Below are 19,403 nucleotides of genomic sequence, written 5' to 3'. Positions count from 1 at the left end.
CTTCTTTCAGTAGTCCAGAGCATTTTGTTGGGATACATCTGTCTCGAGAGACAATGGAGTACTCATCTGGGATTGAAGTCAAACTGCTGCATTTGCAGCCCCAAATTGACCTCCCCAAGGCACAAGCTTGGGTAGTGTATATGGGAAGTCCTGAGCTGCCCAGACAACAAGAACCCTCTCTCGGCCTCGCTGATGTGGCCCAGTTCTATGGATGGACTTCATCAGCAGCATACATATGATCCCCTCCTTCACATTTTTTCAGGACACGCTGACACTATTTTTCTGTTCTGGTTTGTATTTAGATAACATTTTTGTGTTATGAAACATGTGTCTGTCTGCTTCTATAAATTTAATGTCAGTATTTTTAATGTTCATGTTTTAGGCTTTTTTATTTTAAGCCACCTGATGGTGATATTGATGATGATGATAAAAATAACAATGCACTTCTTTGTAATTCACAATCCTGCATTTGGTTCATCAGAACTTGATTTGGTAAAATACTTCCTTATTTCTGGCATGCATCATATTTGTTTTCAGCTATCTTGATTTACTTGCTTTTATGTTATCAAGATAATGCCATTTCTAAAGACTGGTCATTCGTTCTTCTTTTTCTCCATCCTTTTGGCAACCAAATTAAGGTTCAGCCGGTGCTATTCCTTCAGCTCTTCTCTTCTCTGCCTGCTCCTTTTGAGCACGGTTCCTTGTAACACCTGAGATGTTGGTGAAGTGTTCCTAGAACCGTTAAATATGTTGCTGCAGTCTAAATCTCTATAGTCAGTCACGTGGTTTGCAAGAATAACATTCATTGTCTCTTCCTTTCCAGATTGAAGATGTCATTACAAGAATGCAAGATGACAAAACAGGTGGTGTGCCCATCCGAACAGTCAAGAGCTTTCTGTCAAAAATCCCCAGTGTTGTCACAGGTATGTATGCTGTTTGAATTGTAACACGTTGCCATTCAGTTTGTTTCAAATCATAATAGTAGGAAGAAATAGGAAGTCTGAGCACTGGACCATCTTAACTCAGTGTGGTGTAGTGGTTAAGAGCGGTAGTCTCGTAATCTGGGGAACTGGGTTCGCGTCTCCGCTCCTCCACATGCAGCTGCTGGGTGACCTTGGGCCAGTCACACTTCTTTGAAGTCTCTCAGCCCCACTCACCTCACAGAGTGTTTGTTGTGGGGGAAGAAGGGAAAGGAGAATGTTAGCCGCTTTGAGATTCCTTAAAGGGAGTGAAAGGCGGGATATCAAATCCAAACTCTTCTTCTTCTTCTACTATCCACAATAAGGGTGGCTGATTTGTAGCCCTACCCATGTGGTTCGACTACAATTCCCATCATCCCTGACCATTGGCCATGCCAGGAGTTGGAGTGCATCAACATCTGGAAGGACAGAGCTTAACTACCCTGACTGGCAGTGGCTCTCTAGGGTTGCAGACAGGAGTCTTCTTCAACCTGGAGATGCCAAGGATTGGTGCATAAATTGAAGCTCCCTCATGGCAACCCAGGTGCTGGATTTTGCTATCCAGCCATGCAGGCAACCTAAGAGACACATGCGTTCTTCTCAGTACTACTATGATAATGAAGATTTTCAGTTCTCCTGGGACTTTCAAGCTCATCTGCAATCCCCAAATACTAAGTGCATAATGTAGGCCAGGGTCAACCAAAGTGAACATCAGTCCCAGGCAGCATGGCCAATGGCCAAGGATTATTGGAGGATTATATGTTCAACAACATCTGGAGGGCACTTGTTGACTATCATTGATGTAGCTATGCATACAGAGTATGAGGGCATGAAATTCATGTTGACAAACTTTGTATCTGACTGTCCTTTGGTTAAAAAAAGCAAGTGATTCATCTCTTTTGAGAATGTATCCCATCAGCTCAAGTGAGAAAGACACAAGTCAAGATGACTTAATGTATATTTAGCTAAGAAAAGGGATTGCTTATCTTCTTGTTTAATATTCATGGGCTTTATTTAAGCATTGGAGCTAGCCATCACTGTTCCTTAGGAGGACAAGGAAGGAAAAAGAAGACAATCATTTCTAAGCTGATTATACTTATCCTTATGCAGGATCAGACTTCCTGAAAACGGGTCTTTTGCATTCCTAGGAATAGCTGCAGTAAGGATTTTCTTGGCATTAAAAATGCTATCACAACCTGTTTGTTCTATAGGGTCAAGATAAGATGATATGCTGCACTGCATTTTGTACCGGCGAAACTGTGATTCTTCCCCATATATTGTCGGGTGGGAATTTTAGACTTTGGGCTTAAGGGTCTTAAAAGGGCTTTTCTCCAACTTTAGACGTGTAATGTGTACTACTAGTCCACTTACTTCGAAATTTGATAAGCCAGCCCTTGTGCATTTGGGGGACCCTCCTCCTCATTCTACTCAGACATTTACCTCAAAGTCCTATCTGAGTAAGTCACTGTTGAGCCCATAGGTTGACACTGTGGTTGCTGTGTGGAAAGCGTTGTCTCTGGCACCTATTGTCTACATTATGAGGTGACCAACAAACATAAATAATAAACACTATGTGAGTTAGGCTGCTGTCAAAGACTTAAAAGCAGGACTTCTAAAAAAAATTGGTAGCCTTACTTGACGTTCCTCATTTGTAAATCCCATCATCTCTGACCATGGGCAATGGTGGCTGGGTCTGATGAGAACTGCAGTCCAACACCACCTGGAAGGTCACAGATTGACCACCTTTAGCTGGCAGTAGAGAAGAGTGGTCCATGTAGCTAAGGAAAGGATTTGTGAAGGAGAGATTCATAGAATCCTGCCATTTACCATATTGCTGTCTTCGCCCTGACCTTCACTTAAGCAAACAGTTTGCTTTCTTTCTAGAATCCAACCCCAGCCTATTACACCTCCTTCAAATAAAATGTATGTAGAGGAGCTGCTGTGCCCATGAGTCAAAACATGACTGCGATGGTGGTGACTTAATGAGTTCCTATATATAGTGGCAGAAAGGAAATGAGAAAGCAGACCGTGGTATCTCACCCAAGATCAATTGTAATAGCTCAAGATGCTCATGTAACCCCTTAGAGTGTGTAATCTTAAAATTCATGGGACTTTCTTTCTCAACAGCACACTCCGGTGTAGAAATAAACACGATGAATATTTATGTATACTTTCCCTAAATGCTCTCTGTACTCCACATAAATTGTCTCACTAGCAGGCCAGAATGATTGTTTCGGAATATGGCTAAGGGGCTGAGACTGAAAGATTGCAGCTTGCTTAAGGCCAATCAGTGGCCTGTTGGCTTTGGGGCTGATATCCAGCTCATTAAATAATGGTGTCTGTACTTGGAACCGGTGGTCTAATTGCTGCCTACAAAGCAGGATTTGAAATCAGATTAGACCAAGATTTCCAAGTGAAAGCGGAAGCTGGCTGCATGAAGGGAGGGCCAGGGAGGGAGCATAACAGCGCACAGCTCAGTCTCATAGCCATAGTTCAGGGTGTACCAGCCTGAGATTGTTACATCTCAACCAAGCCAGTGAGTTTATGGCTGGATGGAGATTTGAATCAAGTCTATCCCCCTCTTTTTATTATTAACTAACAAATACTACATAAAAATGAACATAAAAGCAAAGACCAGAGAGGTAGAAGCCGGAGGTTTACAAATACTACATAAAAATGAACATAAAAGCAAAGACCACAGAGGTAGAAGCCAGAGGTTTACTAGCAGCATCTAGCAGTAATCCTAAATTCTGTATTAATAGTGGTTTTGCTTCTGCACCCCAAGTTCACCTATCATCCCTTCTGGACAATTCATAACTGTGATGTACAGATAGGCAGGTATTATTCAAGATTGATGACCAATGCTATCCATAATTTAGTTCTTCCTCCACAGTTGGAAAAAAACGGGTTTGGAAAGGTATTGATAGTCCTTTTTTATATCTGTGAAGGCTATGAAGTCAGTTTATTTAACCAGGGACTATTAACCACTGCACTTAGTGTGCAGATTTTACTCATCTGCCTCAGGGCATTAAATACCGTGAGGGTTCTTTAGAAAGAATGTTTCCAGCACTTTGGGGGGATAATAAAAAAAAGAATCCTCAAATATTGATGAAAAGGCTATGGGTGCCAGTAAAAAATGGCTGCTATGGACCACAAAGAAAGAGGTGCTGGTGCTTTGTACCAGTGAGTACTATCACACACAAAAAGCACTGGATGCTTCTATATGTCAGATCAACATTTTAATTTTTAATGCTGCATACTCCCTTTTCACCTACTTCTCAGTTGGAAGATCGCGTTGGTCATTGTCATATTCATTTATACTGATCCTTCAGACTTCCCCATCTCCCTTTCCGCCATTAGAGATTTCTTTTATCTTGTCTTCCTCTGTACTTTCAGGTCTCTGAGGCCTGCACACCAAAAGCTGAGGATGACTATGACACCTAGAAGAGATCAGACATAGCATACAGTGAATTAAAAATTCAGCATTTCCATTATTCCATGGCAGTAGTGGGCTGTGATACAATTTAAGAAGTCACTACCTCAGCTTTTAAAACATTTAGAGGGAAGGGTAGTGTTTCATTTCTGAGTTTATGATTCCCTCTCAGTCAGAGGGAGGAAAGGAGAACCAAAAACAGACAACGTGGACTGGGGGGAATGAGGAAATGGAAACTACCATTTTGATCCTTCAGGCAAACAGAGATAACCAGTTAGTTCTTGACTCTGCCAGATTATCCCCAATATTTAGAGAAGAAATAAAATGTAGAATAAAGACCTGTGTGTCAGCTTTAGTCAGGTAGCACTTAATAATATTTTACTCTCAAATCAAATAGACCAATTCCCATTGGCAATAATGTTCAAGTTCTCCGGATATATTGCTGTCAGCATAGGAAACATACGTATTAAAGGGAAACTCAGAGCTTTTAAAGGAGCATCTCTCTGGAATGTAGCACATGGTAGGTAGGAAAACCAAGCCCTTTGCCTATTTGCATATGTTAATTATTACCCTTTATGTCAAAAATGCCAGCTAAGTGAGCGTAACAGAACATGTGGGTGACTTGATCAAGATGTCCACAGAAATGGAGGGCAGGCTTAGTGCACCGATGTGACGATGTGGAGGGTGGACAAGAAGTATGGTCTACTCCTGCTTCAAACCAACATTGCCATATGTAAGAGTAATAATAATTTTATTATGTATACCCCACCCATCTGGCTGGGTTGCCTCAACCACTTTGGGTGGGGCTTGAATGCATGGATGTGGTTCAAGCTGTGTGAAGGCTAAGGGACAGAGGTAGGGAAACATACAGCATGATGTCATCAAGGCATAGAATGTTTTGGTAGGTTTTTCAGGGGAGAGGAGAACGTAATCAGGATATGCCTTTGTGTATACCAGCAGCCAACTAGTCATTGCTTAGTATTCGGGCTGAGTTTAACTTCAGCCAGGTGGTGAAAAACCAAATGCTTTCACTTAAAATGTCTTTTCATGCCAGACACTGTAAAGTCAGATAAGCTGGAAATAAACTGGCTCTATCTGATGCAGCAGAAAGCCCACTACCATTGCTGTTTGCTGCCCAAGAACAAATGATTACAGTGCTTTGGGGCAGGAACCACATATAGTTGTGCTGTGTGTACTGTGATTATGCAACAATGTGATTTGGAACACAAAAACTCCCTTCTTACTGTTAATGCCTTAAGATGGGTGTATTTCCTGATCCTAATTCTCCCCTGGTGACCCTGCTGAACTGTGGTGCATCTCTCATAAAATGTTCATCTAATTGGCTCCCATGTGACAAAGCTGGTGTCAAACCACTGTAATTCCAGCTGTGTGTCCTGCGGGTACTAGTTCCTCAAGGATAAGGGTTTACAGCAAGGGCTGTTGAAAAATGAATCCTCTAATGGTCTTAGAAACCGTAGGCTTTCAAGTTGGGTATTAAACAAACAAACTATGTCACAGATGCAGAAACATCTTGAGCAAATTGAATATGTCTAAGCAAAAAAAAGGGGGGGAAACCAATTTAAGCATTTCCTAAAACATTTCAGTGTCTTTCAAAACAACTCCAAATATTTGCATTTCAGCTGGAAGGAAGTTTTGTGCTTTTTATAGAAGCTCTGCTGCAGCTGTGTTGAGATGGACTTTCTAGGTGGCATGGTTTGATAGTGGGTCTCTTAATATTTGTGTGTGTGTGTGTGTGTGTGTGTGTGTGTGTGTGTGTGTTTCTCTAGTATGTTATACAATGAGAGGTGGTAGAAGCATCTATGATGAGGCTAAGCAATGGCTTCAAACCAGTCTTCAACCCACTCTGACTGGAATGGCCTCCTTGATCTGAATAGGACTTCAAGAATAAATAACTTGAAAAATTACAGTTTCACCAACACATTCTCCCTTCCGTGTCAGAGGTAGTGTGCCTCTGAATACTAGTTGATGAGAATTGCAGGTGGGGAGGGACCTGTTGTGAAGCTCAGGTGATGATTTGGGGCTTTCCTGGGCATTTGTTTGGTCAATGTGAGAGTGTTAGACTAGAAGAGCCTCCGGCCTGATCCAGCATGCTGTTCTTATGTACTTACGTTCTTATTCAGCGTAAAGTCTAGGCAGTATAAAATCTAGATTGAAAAGGCTTCTGGAGAGCATATAAAGCAGGCTTCCTCAAACTTGGCCCTCCAGATATTTTGAGACTACAGTTCCCATCATCCCTGACCACTGGTCCTGCTAGCTGGGGATCATGGGAGTTGTAGGCCAAAAACATCTGGAGGGCCGAGGTTGAGGAAGCCTGATATAAAGGGATGTGTGCTTATTCTTTAGCCCAGTTGCGCTGAGCAGCTTTCCTGAGCAGGATCAAGCAAGTTCAGGGATTGCATAGCTTTCTTGCTCAAGACTTTCCCAAGGAATTTCTCTGACTTGAATTCTGTGGATTAGCTGAGGAACTGCACAGTTCCCCGGAGCCTTTAAAATCAGCCTTTGTGGGGGTGGGGGTAGTTTGCAGAGTGCTGTCTGAGCTGTGATTAATGTCCAGGATAAAAAACAAACAAACCTACCCAGAGAAATACATTTGACCATGCTGCTGTCAAAGGAGGTTCTTTTTGATGGCATTTCGGAAACTGGTGAAAACAGCAATATGAAACACAGTAGAACATTACAGTTAAAAACCTATCTGTCACATAACCCCTGACTTATTCAGAAGGCCTGTACAAAGTCCTGGAGAGTGAGAACCGCCACTGGCTGATGGTGAAAAATAGGCAAAGTAGGCACCAGACAACATTCAGTGGCTGGAATGGGTCGGGGAGTGGCATTGCTAAGAAGGCTCTCTAGCAGGTCACAGGCCTCCTGACATCAATTGATGTTGGCAGAAGTAGCCAACTGCAGCGCCCAGGCAGGGCAATATAGGGAGAGCAACTTTATTTTTCCTATTTATTTCAATGGATGTTAACTGAATTGAAATCTTAAAATTTAAGGTTGGTGGTTATTTTAATTGGCTCCAATTGGTTTTTTAAAATTACCTCTTAAAATTCTGCATCATTTATTCAAACAATCAGACTAAATTCTATATATGATACTTGCTTGTCTGTGCTTTCTGTTTCTTCGTGTGCATATTTGCTGATAGAGGCACAAGCTGCATCCAAACTGTAACTTGTGTTAGGAGCACAAGTTAGCTGAAGTTCCAATCACAGCAAACAGACAGCGCTTATCAGCTATGCGTTTCACACTACAATATATCCCTCCTGACATCAGTAAAGGCTTCTGTTTCAGGGTCCAAAAGTTCTTTCTCCCTCAGTCCTGGAATCAGTTGGAGGAGACTGTAATCAAAAGACAGAAGTTCAGGACTCGTGACCTTGAACAGGGACTCAGGTTTTTAAGGAGGAAACTCTTACAGGTAAATTAGTCCATTGAGCCATCTTCCTGTTTTCTTTCTCCCCTCAGTTAAGGGAAAGGTTATACCTGCGCTTTAGCCATGACACTTGGGAGACCTGCAGTGTCCAATTAGGGTGAGCAAGGAGAAGGAATTCTTGACTCCTCTCTTCCACATCCATTGACTTCTTCCTATTTTGCCCAGCTACCTGGCAGCAATTTCAGTATAGAGTAGTTTTACTGGGTCATATCCTTAGCATCTCCTCAGAAATCCTACATGGAAATTCATGTCCAAGTTATTCATCGAAATTCATTTTCATTTCTACCTATTTTATCTGTTATAATATCTGGCTGACTGTCATTTCTTTTTATACATGCTTGGTTAGGGCTGCCATTCCAGGAGAGTGGAAGCTCCTTTCCTTTAATTGCACACACACACGTATATTTTTCAGGCCTCAGTCTCATTACTGCTTGGGAAGACCTACTGCAGCACCCACAAGGCCCTCCCCCCCCCCCACTGCCCTCCGCAGCCACACTTATACAACATCCTTTGCAGGGCAGGTAAAGCCACAACTGCAAAGAAGCATGTGGGCGTCTTAAAGTCTGTGTCTAATTCCTCCTCTGTAAGCGGGGCTTGCATTTGGTGCCCTTTAAGTCCCACTGTGATTCGTGTTAGCTGGGTGCACCTGGCCACAAGCAGAGTTTGCAGTGCCAGATGCAAGTACAACTTCTGAGCACCTGAGTGGAGCAACTCCATGAAAAACAACACTTGTCCATTGCAGCCCGGCTGAAATTCAAACTGGTTTGTAAACCGAAAACGCTTCAATCAAAGCACACAGGCAGAGGAGCATTTTTCTTTTGTAGACTGGCTTTTATTCAAGGGAGACACTACATCTGACATCATAGTGATGTCATCTGACATAGTGATGTCATCTGACACCATGGTGATGTCATCTGACAGGTGGGTGGCCTGGCCCACTTATCAAGATGGACCCCACAGAGTGGGATTAGCATTTGGCCCACGGTTAGATTCACATACCCCTGTTCTACTAGCTTCCCATACTAAGCTATACACAGGCCTGTGCACTGCTGTAACGGGGACAGCAAAAAAATCAAAATGAAAGCTAGAAGATTATTCTTTTAAAAAAAGCAAAGCCCCTCTCTAATATTTTTGTTACTGATCATTTCTTTCTATCTACTGAATACTAATGAAGCAATTAGGCCCCATCAGAAGTGTGACTGTTTTCACTGGAGCAATGAATGAATTTTAACTGAGCGTATACGTACATAGCATTTATACATGGCTTTCAGAAACCCCTTATTGAAAAGTCTATTACCATCAAATTATTGGGTTTTGAACAAAATTATATTTCTCTCCAAATTACTACAGCTACTGATCAAATAGAGCAGATTAAAGCTGTTTCTTAAGTGGCATTTAAATCCATTTGTGTAGTTCAAGTGGGACCCAAACAATCTCACACACGCACAGAATAAACCAGTTTTGCTAATGCATGGGTCTTCTTTCCTTTCCTCACATAATGTAAGTATGGCAGTCTCTGTGCCCCCTAAATAAAACAGGCAATGGTACTAATCATGTGGCTGAGATCTCTCCACCCAACCACCCCTCACTGAAGACACTGCTTTTGGCTTTTGCTGTTAGGATGGCACCCACAGCATGGGGGACTTGAATTTAGCAAAACAACTGAACTGACCTAGAGACTCACCTCTGCCATTCTACCCCAAGATCTAGGATGGCCACTTAAAAGGTAAAGGGACCCCTGACCATTAGGTCCAGTCGCAGACGACTCGGGTTGGTGTTCATCTCGCTTTATTGGCCGAGGGAGCCGGCGTACAGCTTCTGGGTCATGTGGCCAGCATGACTTAAGATGCTTCTGGAGAAGCAGAGCAGCACATGGAAACACTGTTTACATTCCTGCTGGAGTGGTACCTATTTATCTACTTGTGCTTCGTGCTTTCGAACTGCTAGGTTGGCAGGAGCAGGGACCGAAGAATGGGAGCTCAACCCATCGCGGGGATTCGAACCACCGACCTTCTGATCGGCAAGCCCTAGGCTTTGTGGTTTAACCCACAGAGTAAGTGGATGGCCACTTACACCTCACCAAAAAAGAAGAGTCAATGCATTGCTACAAAGGAGGACACTAATTTGCCAAAAGTTTTCATAGCTTCATGTACATGTAGAGTTGTATATAATTTGAGCAGAAATACATATCATCATATGTGAAAAAGACGGTGAACAACAGGCCAATGTGTCTGCTAGATCTGTTGTCCATGAATTAATGGTTTTTGGACCACATCAAAGCCATTTATAGTTTCCCTTCTTAAGCTCTTTTTCTTTAAAACAGGCTTGGGCTGGAAAGGCCTTCAAGCCAGTGTTCGAAACTCCCATTGTTCTAGGTGCATTTTGTGACAGGGAATTTAGCGCAAGCAGTTTCTGAGCTCTGGGCACAGTATTGAGCCTAAGATTTCAAATTAAAACTGCAGAATGGAAGCAAAGGAAGACCTTTTTTTTCTGCCTCCCCACTTCCAGCTACTCTCTGAAGACTCAAGAAGGGACCCTCATAAGAATATGGGGTGGGGGGAAGGCAGGGGAAGGACTAGACCAAGTGAAAAATAAACATAATATTTTAGCTGCATTCATATTCAGCTTTGTATTCTTGTTATAAAAAAAACACGCCTAGACATTCTGTTGTTGCGCCCATAACCTAGGTTTAAGGTGCCATTTAGCTCCCAGCTTTCATGTCTCAGTTTCTAACACTGCTTCAAGCAGAGGGCCCATTCAGACAATGGACTGTATAGCATCAATAGGAGTATAGCATCTAGATCAAGGGAAGTAATAGTGCCACTGTATTCTGCTCTGGTCAGACCTCACAGGGAGTACTGTGTCCAGTTCTGGGCACCACAGTTCAAGAAGGACACTGACAAACTGGAACGTGTCCAGAGGAGGGCAACCAAAATGGTCAAAGGCCTGGAAACGATGCCTTATGAGGAACGGCTAAGGGAGCTGGGCATGTTTAGCCTGGAGAAGAGGAGGTTAAGGGGTGATATGATAGCCATGTTCAAATATATAAAAGGATGTCACATAGAGGAGGGAGAAAGGTTGTTTTCTGCTGCTCCAGAGAAGCGGACACGGAGCAATGGTTCCAAACTACAAGAAAGAAGATTTCACCTAAACATTAGGAAGAACTTCCTTACAGTGAGAGCTGTTCGACAGTGGAATTTGCTGCCAAGGAGTGTGGTGGAGTCTCCTTCTTTGGAGGTCTTTAAGCAGAGGCTTGACAACCATATGTCAGGAGTGCTCTGATGGTGTTTCCTGCTTGGCAGGGAGTTGGACTCGATGGCCCTTGTGGTCTCTTCCAACTCTATGATTCTATGATTCTATGACTGTCCTTTTACCATCCTTCTGACAATAAACTGCCCTTTGTAAAGTAGGACACATAGAAACCCCCTGCCAAGATCCTACAGCAGGGGTAAGGAACAACATCTGGTCCGCAGGCTGGATCCTGAGCTCCTGCACTCCCTACAGGGCATTTTAAACTCAGATTAAGATCCTTGCCAAAAGCAGAGACTGACTGCACTAGGGAGTTCATGGTCAGGAACACCATAGCTCAGCTGATCCCAACAGGGCTTGTGGACACTGGCAGCTGATTGGCACTGACAGCAAGCCCCATTTGTCAAGGGACAAGCAGGAGCGCGCTTTAAGACTCCCAATAGCTCCTTTGCAGCTGCATCTTTACTTGCCTCATACCTGATGTCACAAGCGGTGTGATTGGGGGCAAACAGGCCTTGTGGGCCAAAACCTAATTTGGTTGATAGGTGGCTCCCCATTGCCCTCCTAATGCATCAATGGTCAATTAGTTCAACATAAAAATGGGTACTGTTCCATCTGTCATGATCAGTACTTTAAAAAAAATGTTTAGGGGTTCTCTCATTTTGACTCAAGACAATCGCCATTTTATAGTTCACATCAGGAAAAATAAATACATTAAATGGACAAAAGTACAAAGATTCACCAAATGTTTAGGGGTCTGCGTACCCCCAGAAAAAAAAGCACTGGTCATGATGGTTCTGTCCTCTTATGTGCTTATTTGTAGTTATCCCCTTCCAGTGTTTATGTGCCTCGTTACTGGGCGCTGACCCATTGTTGAGCATGCAGTGATTTCTAATTTACAGAACTTCTGGGTTTTAAATTTGCTCCAGATCTGCAACACAACTAGAACTAACAAATGCTGCCTTGGTGGTGAGGATCCAAGTAAGAACTGTGTACCAATTCCTTTGTGTGTGAATATATGCAGCATGGCATCAGATAATGTGAAGCACTGGCAGAAAACAATATTAACATCTCCATTGTGCCCTAGCTGTTCAAATAATTTATGTATGCTGGACTCTGATGTGTCTCTGTACAAAGAAGGTTACAGTCCATAAATAAGCCATATAGAGAAAGAACAGAACACACTTTGATTAAGAATTGTGGCTGTGATGTAGAGTAAGGAGACAAACCTTTGAGTCTTACCAGTGATCTATATGAGCTAAGTCCTTAAAGAGAAAGGGAGATTCCTCTTGAGATTTTCTGCTATTTGATCTTCCTTCAATTGTGAAGCAGTTACAATTACTATAGCCTGTTTCTGGAGGTGGGGGTGGGGGGAAGAAAAGGGGGGCAGTTCATCTCGTGCATGGAACGATGCGGAAGGCATTGTGATCACTTAATGATGTCCCAAGGGAACTACATTCCCAGCGGAGACCCTGGCAGTCTCAAGATACACTGTACAGCCACTGTAGGTGGAAATCTGCTTTGGCAAAGCTTTGCCATTTCCCTAACACTTTTCCTCCCAGGATATTCTTTTGATACTTCAATTTAGCATGCATGGCTTTGTGACCATTTGAAACGAGGATTTCCCACTGCTGCGTTGCAAAGCGCAGATAGCTTTCAAATTAGCTTTGTGAGTGTGTGTTTACTGAAAGTACACACACGTATGGGGATTTGCAGTGTAAAGGGTTTTATCAGCACAAGCTTGTGATGGATGTGTGATTGATGTGTTGCTAAACTGTAAGTGAGATATGTACGTCAACACATAGGCATATTTGCAAAACCTTCCTGCTGTGCTATCATGTCTTTGGATAAGAAACATGGAGAGTAAAAATGAATGGGGTGGGGGTGCTCAGGAATGCATGGCAGTGGTTGAGAGCAGCCCTTGTCAACCTGGGGCCCTCTAGGCTGGAAAACATTGGTGGGCTGATAGATAAAGGCTGCTGTAGAGGCATAGAATCTCAAGGAGGAAAATATCCAATGGCTTCTAACAATGGCCTAGAGTGGTGTTCCTATACAGAATATGTAAACATAACCTGATCCTTAAATGTGCAGATGAGGCTGTCAAATGAGAAATGACCAATTTTCTTACTGTGGTTTCTCTGTCTGTCTATCTATCTATCTATCTATCTATCTATCTATCTATCTATCTATCATCTATCTATCTATCTATCTATCTATCTATCTATCTATCATCTATTTACCAAATCCATATCCAATCACTTTGAGAGGGGCAGCTTTCCTGCTAGGCATCTCAGATAAAGACTAAGGAAATTTAGAACAGCAATCTATATGTCAGGGAACTGCCATCGGAGAGTCAGGTGGTGGAAGGGCTCAAGGAGCCCCCCGACTGAGTTTCTCAACCATTTACGCACAAGCAGCCCCTTAACCCATTACACTATATAACCACATTTTTTAAATAAAAAAACACACCTTAATAGATGGCAATACCCCTAAATTCATTAACTTAAAACAGCACTCAGCCCAGTAAAGCCATCAAATCACAGACATAATGTAAGATAAAATAGAACCAAAATTATAGCAGCCGGGCTGATTCTTAAATCATGGGAAGGCAGCAGTGAACAGGTAAGTTTTCTGCCTTTTCTTAAAGGCCTGAAGTGACGGAGCCTGTGGAACCGCAAGTCCACAATTTCCACCCTTCCAAAAGCCCCCTCACTTCTGCCTGTCCACCTATTTGCTCTCACGGGGGGGGGGGGGTCACAAGTAGTCACAAGCAGGCTGATAAGGGTGAGGGTAGCCCTTCAGCAAACCGAGTAATTTATATGGATCTCAAGAATTTTGTCTGTACAGGCAAACACATAAACTGTCTTATTCTGTCAGTCACAAGCGCATCATTTCTATCCCACATCTGCCTACAGCATCTTGTGATCAGTATATTTATGGTCCCACAAAAAGAGTGGAGACTTTTTTTAGTTTAGTTTATTAAATTTGTAAGTTGCTTCCCACAGCAGACAGTTTTGAAGTGATTTGCAAAAACAGAATGCAGTGATACAGAAAAAAAGAAACACAAGCATAACCAGAGTAAAAACATCCAGTCATTGCTGCTGCCCAAATTCCTGGGGAAACAAAATGTCTTTTCGTGGTGCCAAAAAAGTGACAAAGTTCCCATCAGATAGGCCTCTCTGAGGACAGCATTCCATGGACAGGGAGCTGCTACAGAAATGGCCCTGTTCTCTCTCTCTTTTTTTTTTTTTTTTTTTTTGCTAACATCCGGACCCCCCTCAGAGGTAGCACATAAATAAGAGTCTCAGGTGGTGATCTCAGGGTCGTCTTCTTCTTTGGCAATCCCTCGTAGCCTAGTTAGATTGTCTTCCATGAACACGGTCTTAACAGTGAGTCCTTCCACAGTGGGGACATAGGTTTCTGGGCAGGAGTTGATCAAGGTGAGGGTTTGCAAAACATGCCTTCCTCTTAGCAAGTTTCTCCATTTCGTCTTAAGTTTGAGCATCTTCAGAGTCCATGACACCTTTGGTAAAGACTGCTCTCCAACTGGAGCATTCACAGGCCAGTGTTTCCCAATTGTCAGTGTTTATACTACATTTTTTGTAGATTTTCCTTTAGAGAGTCTTCAAACCTCATTTGTTGACCATCAGCATTGCGCTGAAAGGCAGCCCTTTAGGTCATAGGGATCCTGAGCTGCATAAGACTTCAAAGGTTGAAACCAGCACTTCAGGTTTTGAGAGGCCCACACTCCTGGCTGTTTCATCTGCTGAACCAGATCAGTGCCAATATTATCACAAGTTATTTCTGTACCGTTGCACTCAAAAACACTATACAGTGGTACCTCGGGTTACAGACGCTTCAGGTTACAGACTCCGCTAACCCAGAAATATTACCTCAGGTTAAGAACTTTGCTTCTGGATGAGAACAGAAATTGTGCTCCAGCGGTGCAGTGGCAGTGGGAGGCCCCATTAGCTAAAGTGGTGCTTCAGGTTAAGAACAGTTTCAGGTTAAGTACAGACCTCCGGAATGAATTAAGTACTTAACCTGAGGTACCACTGTATACAATGCTAATTATTATTACAGAATAGGAACAGGAAATAAACAAGGAAAGAGCAAGCTGCGTGAACTCCCCTTCCTCAAATGTCTTCTTTCACTAGAAGACATTTGAGGAAGGGGAGTTCACGCAGCTTGCTCTTTCCTTGTTTATTGTTCCTAATAATATTCTAGGAATACTTCCATTGAAAGGAGACATACAACTGTTTAAAACTAGCAAACAAACAAAAGACCTGCCTTGCTCATTTTATGTTCTCATGCCTATGTTGGCCTATGAATGAGCCTGAACTTTTGGCCTTTGCAACAAAACATCCAGTGGTTGTTTCTCCCCACTGCAGAGAGACTTCTCCTAGCAGTAGCAGACTGCTGTAAATGCACATTAGATCAGTTTTCATATAAATTCTGTTTACGCTGAAAGGGCAAGCAACATGTTGAAGTGTTAATGACTGCTAATTCAAAATCAATGTGTCCACAGATGCCGGCAATCCACCTTAGCTAACACACACAGTATGTAGTACATTTTTAAATAAATAAATAAAATAATGGAAAGTTTTAGAATCAGTGGGACTTTGGCTTTCTATTTTGTGTACAAGTCCACCATCTGGTGGCCAAGTTGCATAACTGTTTCTGGAATGGTGCTTTGCTGATGACATTTTTGTGCAGAGTCAAGTCCTTATTTTGTGTGTGTTTAGCAGAAGGGAAGTTTGAGAAAGTCTGCACCTCCTGGACTAAGGTGCAGGTTGGGAATGTAGTTGTTAGAATGCAGGTTGGAATGTTGGTTATTCTTAGTACTTAGCGGACTTGACTATGCTACCACTCAGTGGATTTGTAACTGGCTGACTGACCAAACCCAAAGGGTGCTCATCAATGGTTCCTCTTCATCCCGGAGAAGAGTGACTAGTGGGGTGCCACAGGGTTCTGTCTTGGGCCCGGTCTTATTCAACATCTTTATCCACGACTTGGATGATGGACTCAAGGGCATCCTGATCAAATTTGCAGATGACACCAAACTGGGAGGGGTGGCTAACACCCCAGAGGACAGGATCACACTTCAAAACGACCTTGACAGATTAGAGAACTGGGCCAAAACAAACAAGATGAATTTTAACAGGGAGAAATGTAAAGTATTGCACTTGGGCAAAAAAAATGAGAGGCACAAATACAAGATGGGTGACACCTGGCTTGAGAGCAGTACATGTGAAAAGGATCTAGGAGTCTTGGTTGACCACAAACTTGACATGAGCCAACAGTGTGACGCGGCAGCTAAGAAAGCCAATGCAATTCTGGGCTGCATCAATAGGAGTATAGCATCTAGATCAAGGGAAGTAATAGTGCCACTGTATTCTGCTCTGGTCAGACCTCATCTGGAGTACTGTGTCGAGTTCTGGGCACCACAGTTCAAGAAGGACACTGACAAACTGGAACGTGTCCAGAGGAGGGCAACCAAAATGGTCAAAGGCCTGGAAACGATGCCTTATGAGGAACGGCTAAGGGAGCTGGGCATGTTTAGCCTGGAGAAGAGGAGGTTAAGGGGTGATATGATAGCCATGTTCAAATATATAAAAGGATGTCACATAGAGGAGGGAGAAAGGTTGTTTTCTGCTGCTCCGGAGAAGCGGACACGGAGCAATGGTTCCAAACTACAAGAAAGAAGATTCCACCTAAACATTAGGAAGAACTTCCTGACAGTAAGAGCTGTTTGACAGTGGAATTTGCTGCCAAGGAGTGTGGTGGAGTCTCCTTCTTTGGAGGTCTTTAAGCAGAGGCTTGACAACCATATGTCAGGAGTGCTCTGATGGTGTTTCCTGCTTGGCAGGGGGTTGGACTCGATGGCCCTTGCTGTCTCTTCCAACTCTATGATTCTATGATTCTAGTATTCCACAGTTTGAATTTTGCAATGCTATTCTCAACTAAAACTGTAGGAAAATGTGTTTAGAAATCTGTAATTTAATAAATAATAATTTTGAGAAAATATATTCAAAAATATCTATTTGATACCAATTATCATGCAGATTTTGATTTATTTATTTTTTAAATTGCCAATTAATGTGGAAACAGAATGGAACAGATTTATGAATGAAGGCATGTGAAAGTGAAATGAACTGGAAGCAGACTAGTGTATAGTATGAAATATATATAAAAAATAAAAAAAATTGTCCACAAAAGCTTATACCGAGAACAAACTTAGTTGGTCTCTAAGTGCTACTGGACAATTTTTTTATTTATATATATATTTCTACTGCGTCAGACCAACACGGCTACCTACCTGAATCTAGTGTATAGTATGGTTAGCTAACTGGAGGCTCAGAAGCAATATGCAGCCCCCACAAGTTTCCCAGAATAACCTGTGAACATACTCCCCAATATGCATCAGAATTGCACATGCTCCCCAATATGCATCAGAATCACATTCTCAGACACTAATACATAAAGGACTCTTTAACAGAGGATTTGTAGTGAGCCACTTTTTTTCTATCAGGGCCCCATTCCTTTGTGGGTCTTTTGTTGGGGGCCACACAATGGCCAATTTATAGATATACGCAGAATTTGGGCCCCTTGAAGCTAGAATTCAGCAACGGTAATTCACTGTTTGTAGTCATGTTTCAGAGTCACTGACTCAGATAACAATGCATACTAATAACTTGTGGGCCCCTCAGCTTTCTGCTTTCACCCAAATGCTCACTGCAGCTGGTGTGCAGGCATGAAAAAACCCTCCTGCCTAACTTCAAAGGTGTATTACTAGAGAGGAAGCAAAGCAGGGAGCAAAGGATTGAGAAAGCTGAGGAGGAAGCTGTGTGTGTGTGTGTGTGTGTGTGTGCGCGCGCGCGCGCGCAATGAACAGATAAACAAAGGATTGTGCAGCTTATGTTCTATATGAGAACATAGACTTGAATGTGATGAGCAGAGAGTGCCCAGTACATTTCTTGCCCGAGGCAGAATTGATTCATACTTCTGCAGGAGAGGTGTAGTTGGACAGCATCCCGTGTGAGATTTTGCCTTTCTAGTGTCTGATACTGGAATTAGGGTTGCATTTGCACATACTTTAGCATGAGGAACTTCCTGCAGTAAATCTGTACGCTGTTTTTCATATGGCACAGTATGGCGGGATAATGTAGATGGGGATTTGTGGCCTAGCAGACTGCAACTCTTTCAGTGGTGCTTACATTCTTTCATCTAATTTTTGTTGTGCTCCATGTTTGCACGTTCCTGTAAGAAAATAGTGAGGTACTGTGCATTTTTGTAAGAACATAAGAAGAGCCCTGCTGGATCAGCGACCAGCGTCCTGTTCCCACAGCGACCAGTGAGCAGGACCTGCATGCAACAGCCCTCTCTCCACTTCTGGTTCCCAGCAACTAGCATTCAAAGGCAATCTGCCTCCATGTTTGTGATTCCTTGAACCTGTGGGACTAAGTGGTTACTTGCCGCATACGTTGTTGTCTTGGCATATTCCAGGGTTTTCTTTTGGATGCTTGGCGTGATTTGGGCAAGCCTCCACAAACCTAAGCAGCACATGGGCTCACATGTTTCCCCTTCCCTTCTCTTCCTCCTGTATGGTTGAAAGGACCACTGCTTCTGAGTTTACTTTTTATTTCGAAGAATTTCAGCTTGGTGCTGTGTACTTTCTAACCAAGCAGACCTCAAACTACAGGTTATGAAGTTGGCTTATATAAGTAAGCATTGTGTTGTGGTTTGTTTTTGTTTTTGTACATAACATAGTCATACAAGATGCTTTGTAAATGAAAGTTAACATGGCCTAAGCCTTAGCCACATGGGAGGAGGCAGAGGGCATGAACCTGATGCATTGTGTTTGGCCCTAAGGAGGCTCATCCATGTAGCATTAAACTAGGACTTACATCCTCCATATGTTGCTGGATTTTATTTGGGCAGATTTTCAAGAACTAGTGGTTGGGCTTTAAATTGCTAGGTTGGCTGCTGCTCATTAGTGCCTTTATGTTGCTGTTGTTTTAAGTTTTTAAGGCAACAAACTTTTAAAGGCTTGTTGTTAAACATACATCAAAAGTCTCAGAATTGTGAGACATTTCAAGGGTGCAGAGCTGATCTGGGTCTGGTCCCCCCCCCCAAAAAAAGGTCAAATATTTGTGTTTATTTACAAATATAGAAGACAGAACATGTGGAGGTACACCTATTGTGCAGCTTCAGAAGCACAGAGCAGCTGAGTGGCGCAACTATTATTTTTGAAAAATTACAAAAAGAAGCTTCTTAAACTTCCAATGAAATTGTACCACCTTCAGGCATTCCC

General features: G+C 42.7%; 1 protein-coding gene across 4 annotated transcripts in view; it reads left to right on the top strand.

Annotated features, from left to right (window-relative positions):
- Positions 1 to 19,403, top strand: part of RGS6 (regulator of G protein signaling 6) — a 215,157-nt gene that overhangs the window by 124,223 nt on the left and 71,531 nt on the right. For all 4 annotated transcript variants that reach the window (XR_013842305.1, XR_013842306.1, XM_079990206.1 and 1 more), the window contains exon 3: positions 824 to 923. Coding sequence is in view for 2 of the 4 variants with exons in the window: in XM_079990206.1 (XP_079846332.1) it covers positions 824 to 923 (100 nt within the window). In the remaining 2 variants the exon portion in view is untranslated. The remainder of the gene's footprint in view (positions 1 to 823; positions 924 to 19,403) is intronic.

This window comes from Podarcis cretensis, assembly GCF_951804945.1.
Source record: "Podarcis cretensis genome assembly, chromosome: 1".
NCBI classification, from domain to species: domain Eukaryota; kingdom Metazoa; phylum Chordata; class Lepidosauria; order Squamata; family Lacertidae; genus Podarcis; species Podarcis cretensis.
Note: the sequence above shows the minus strand (reverse complement) of the source record. Positions and strands in the feature narration are given on the sequence as shown.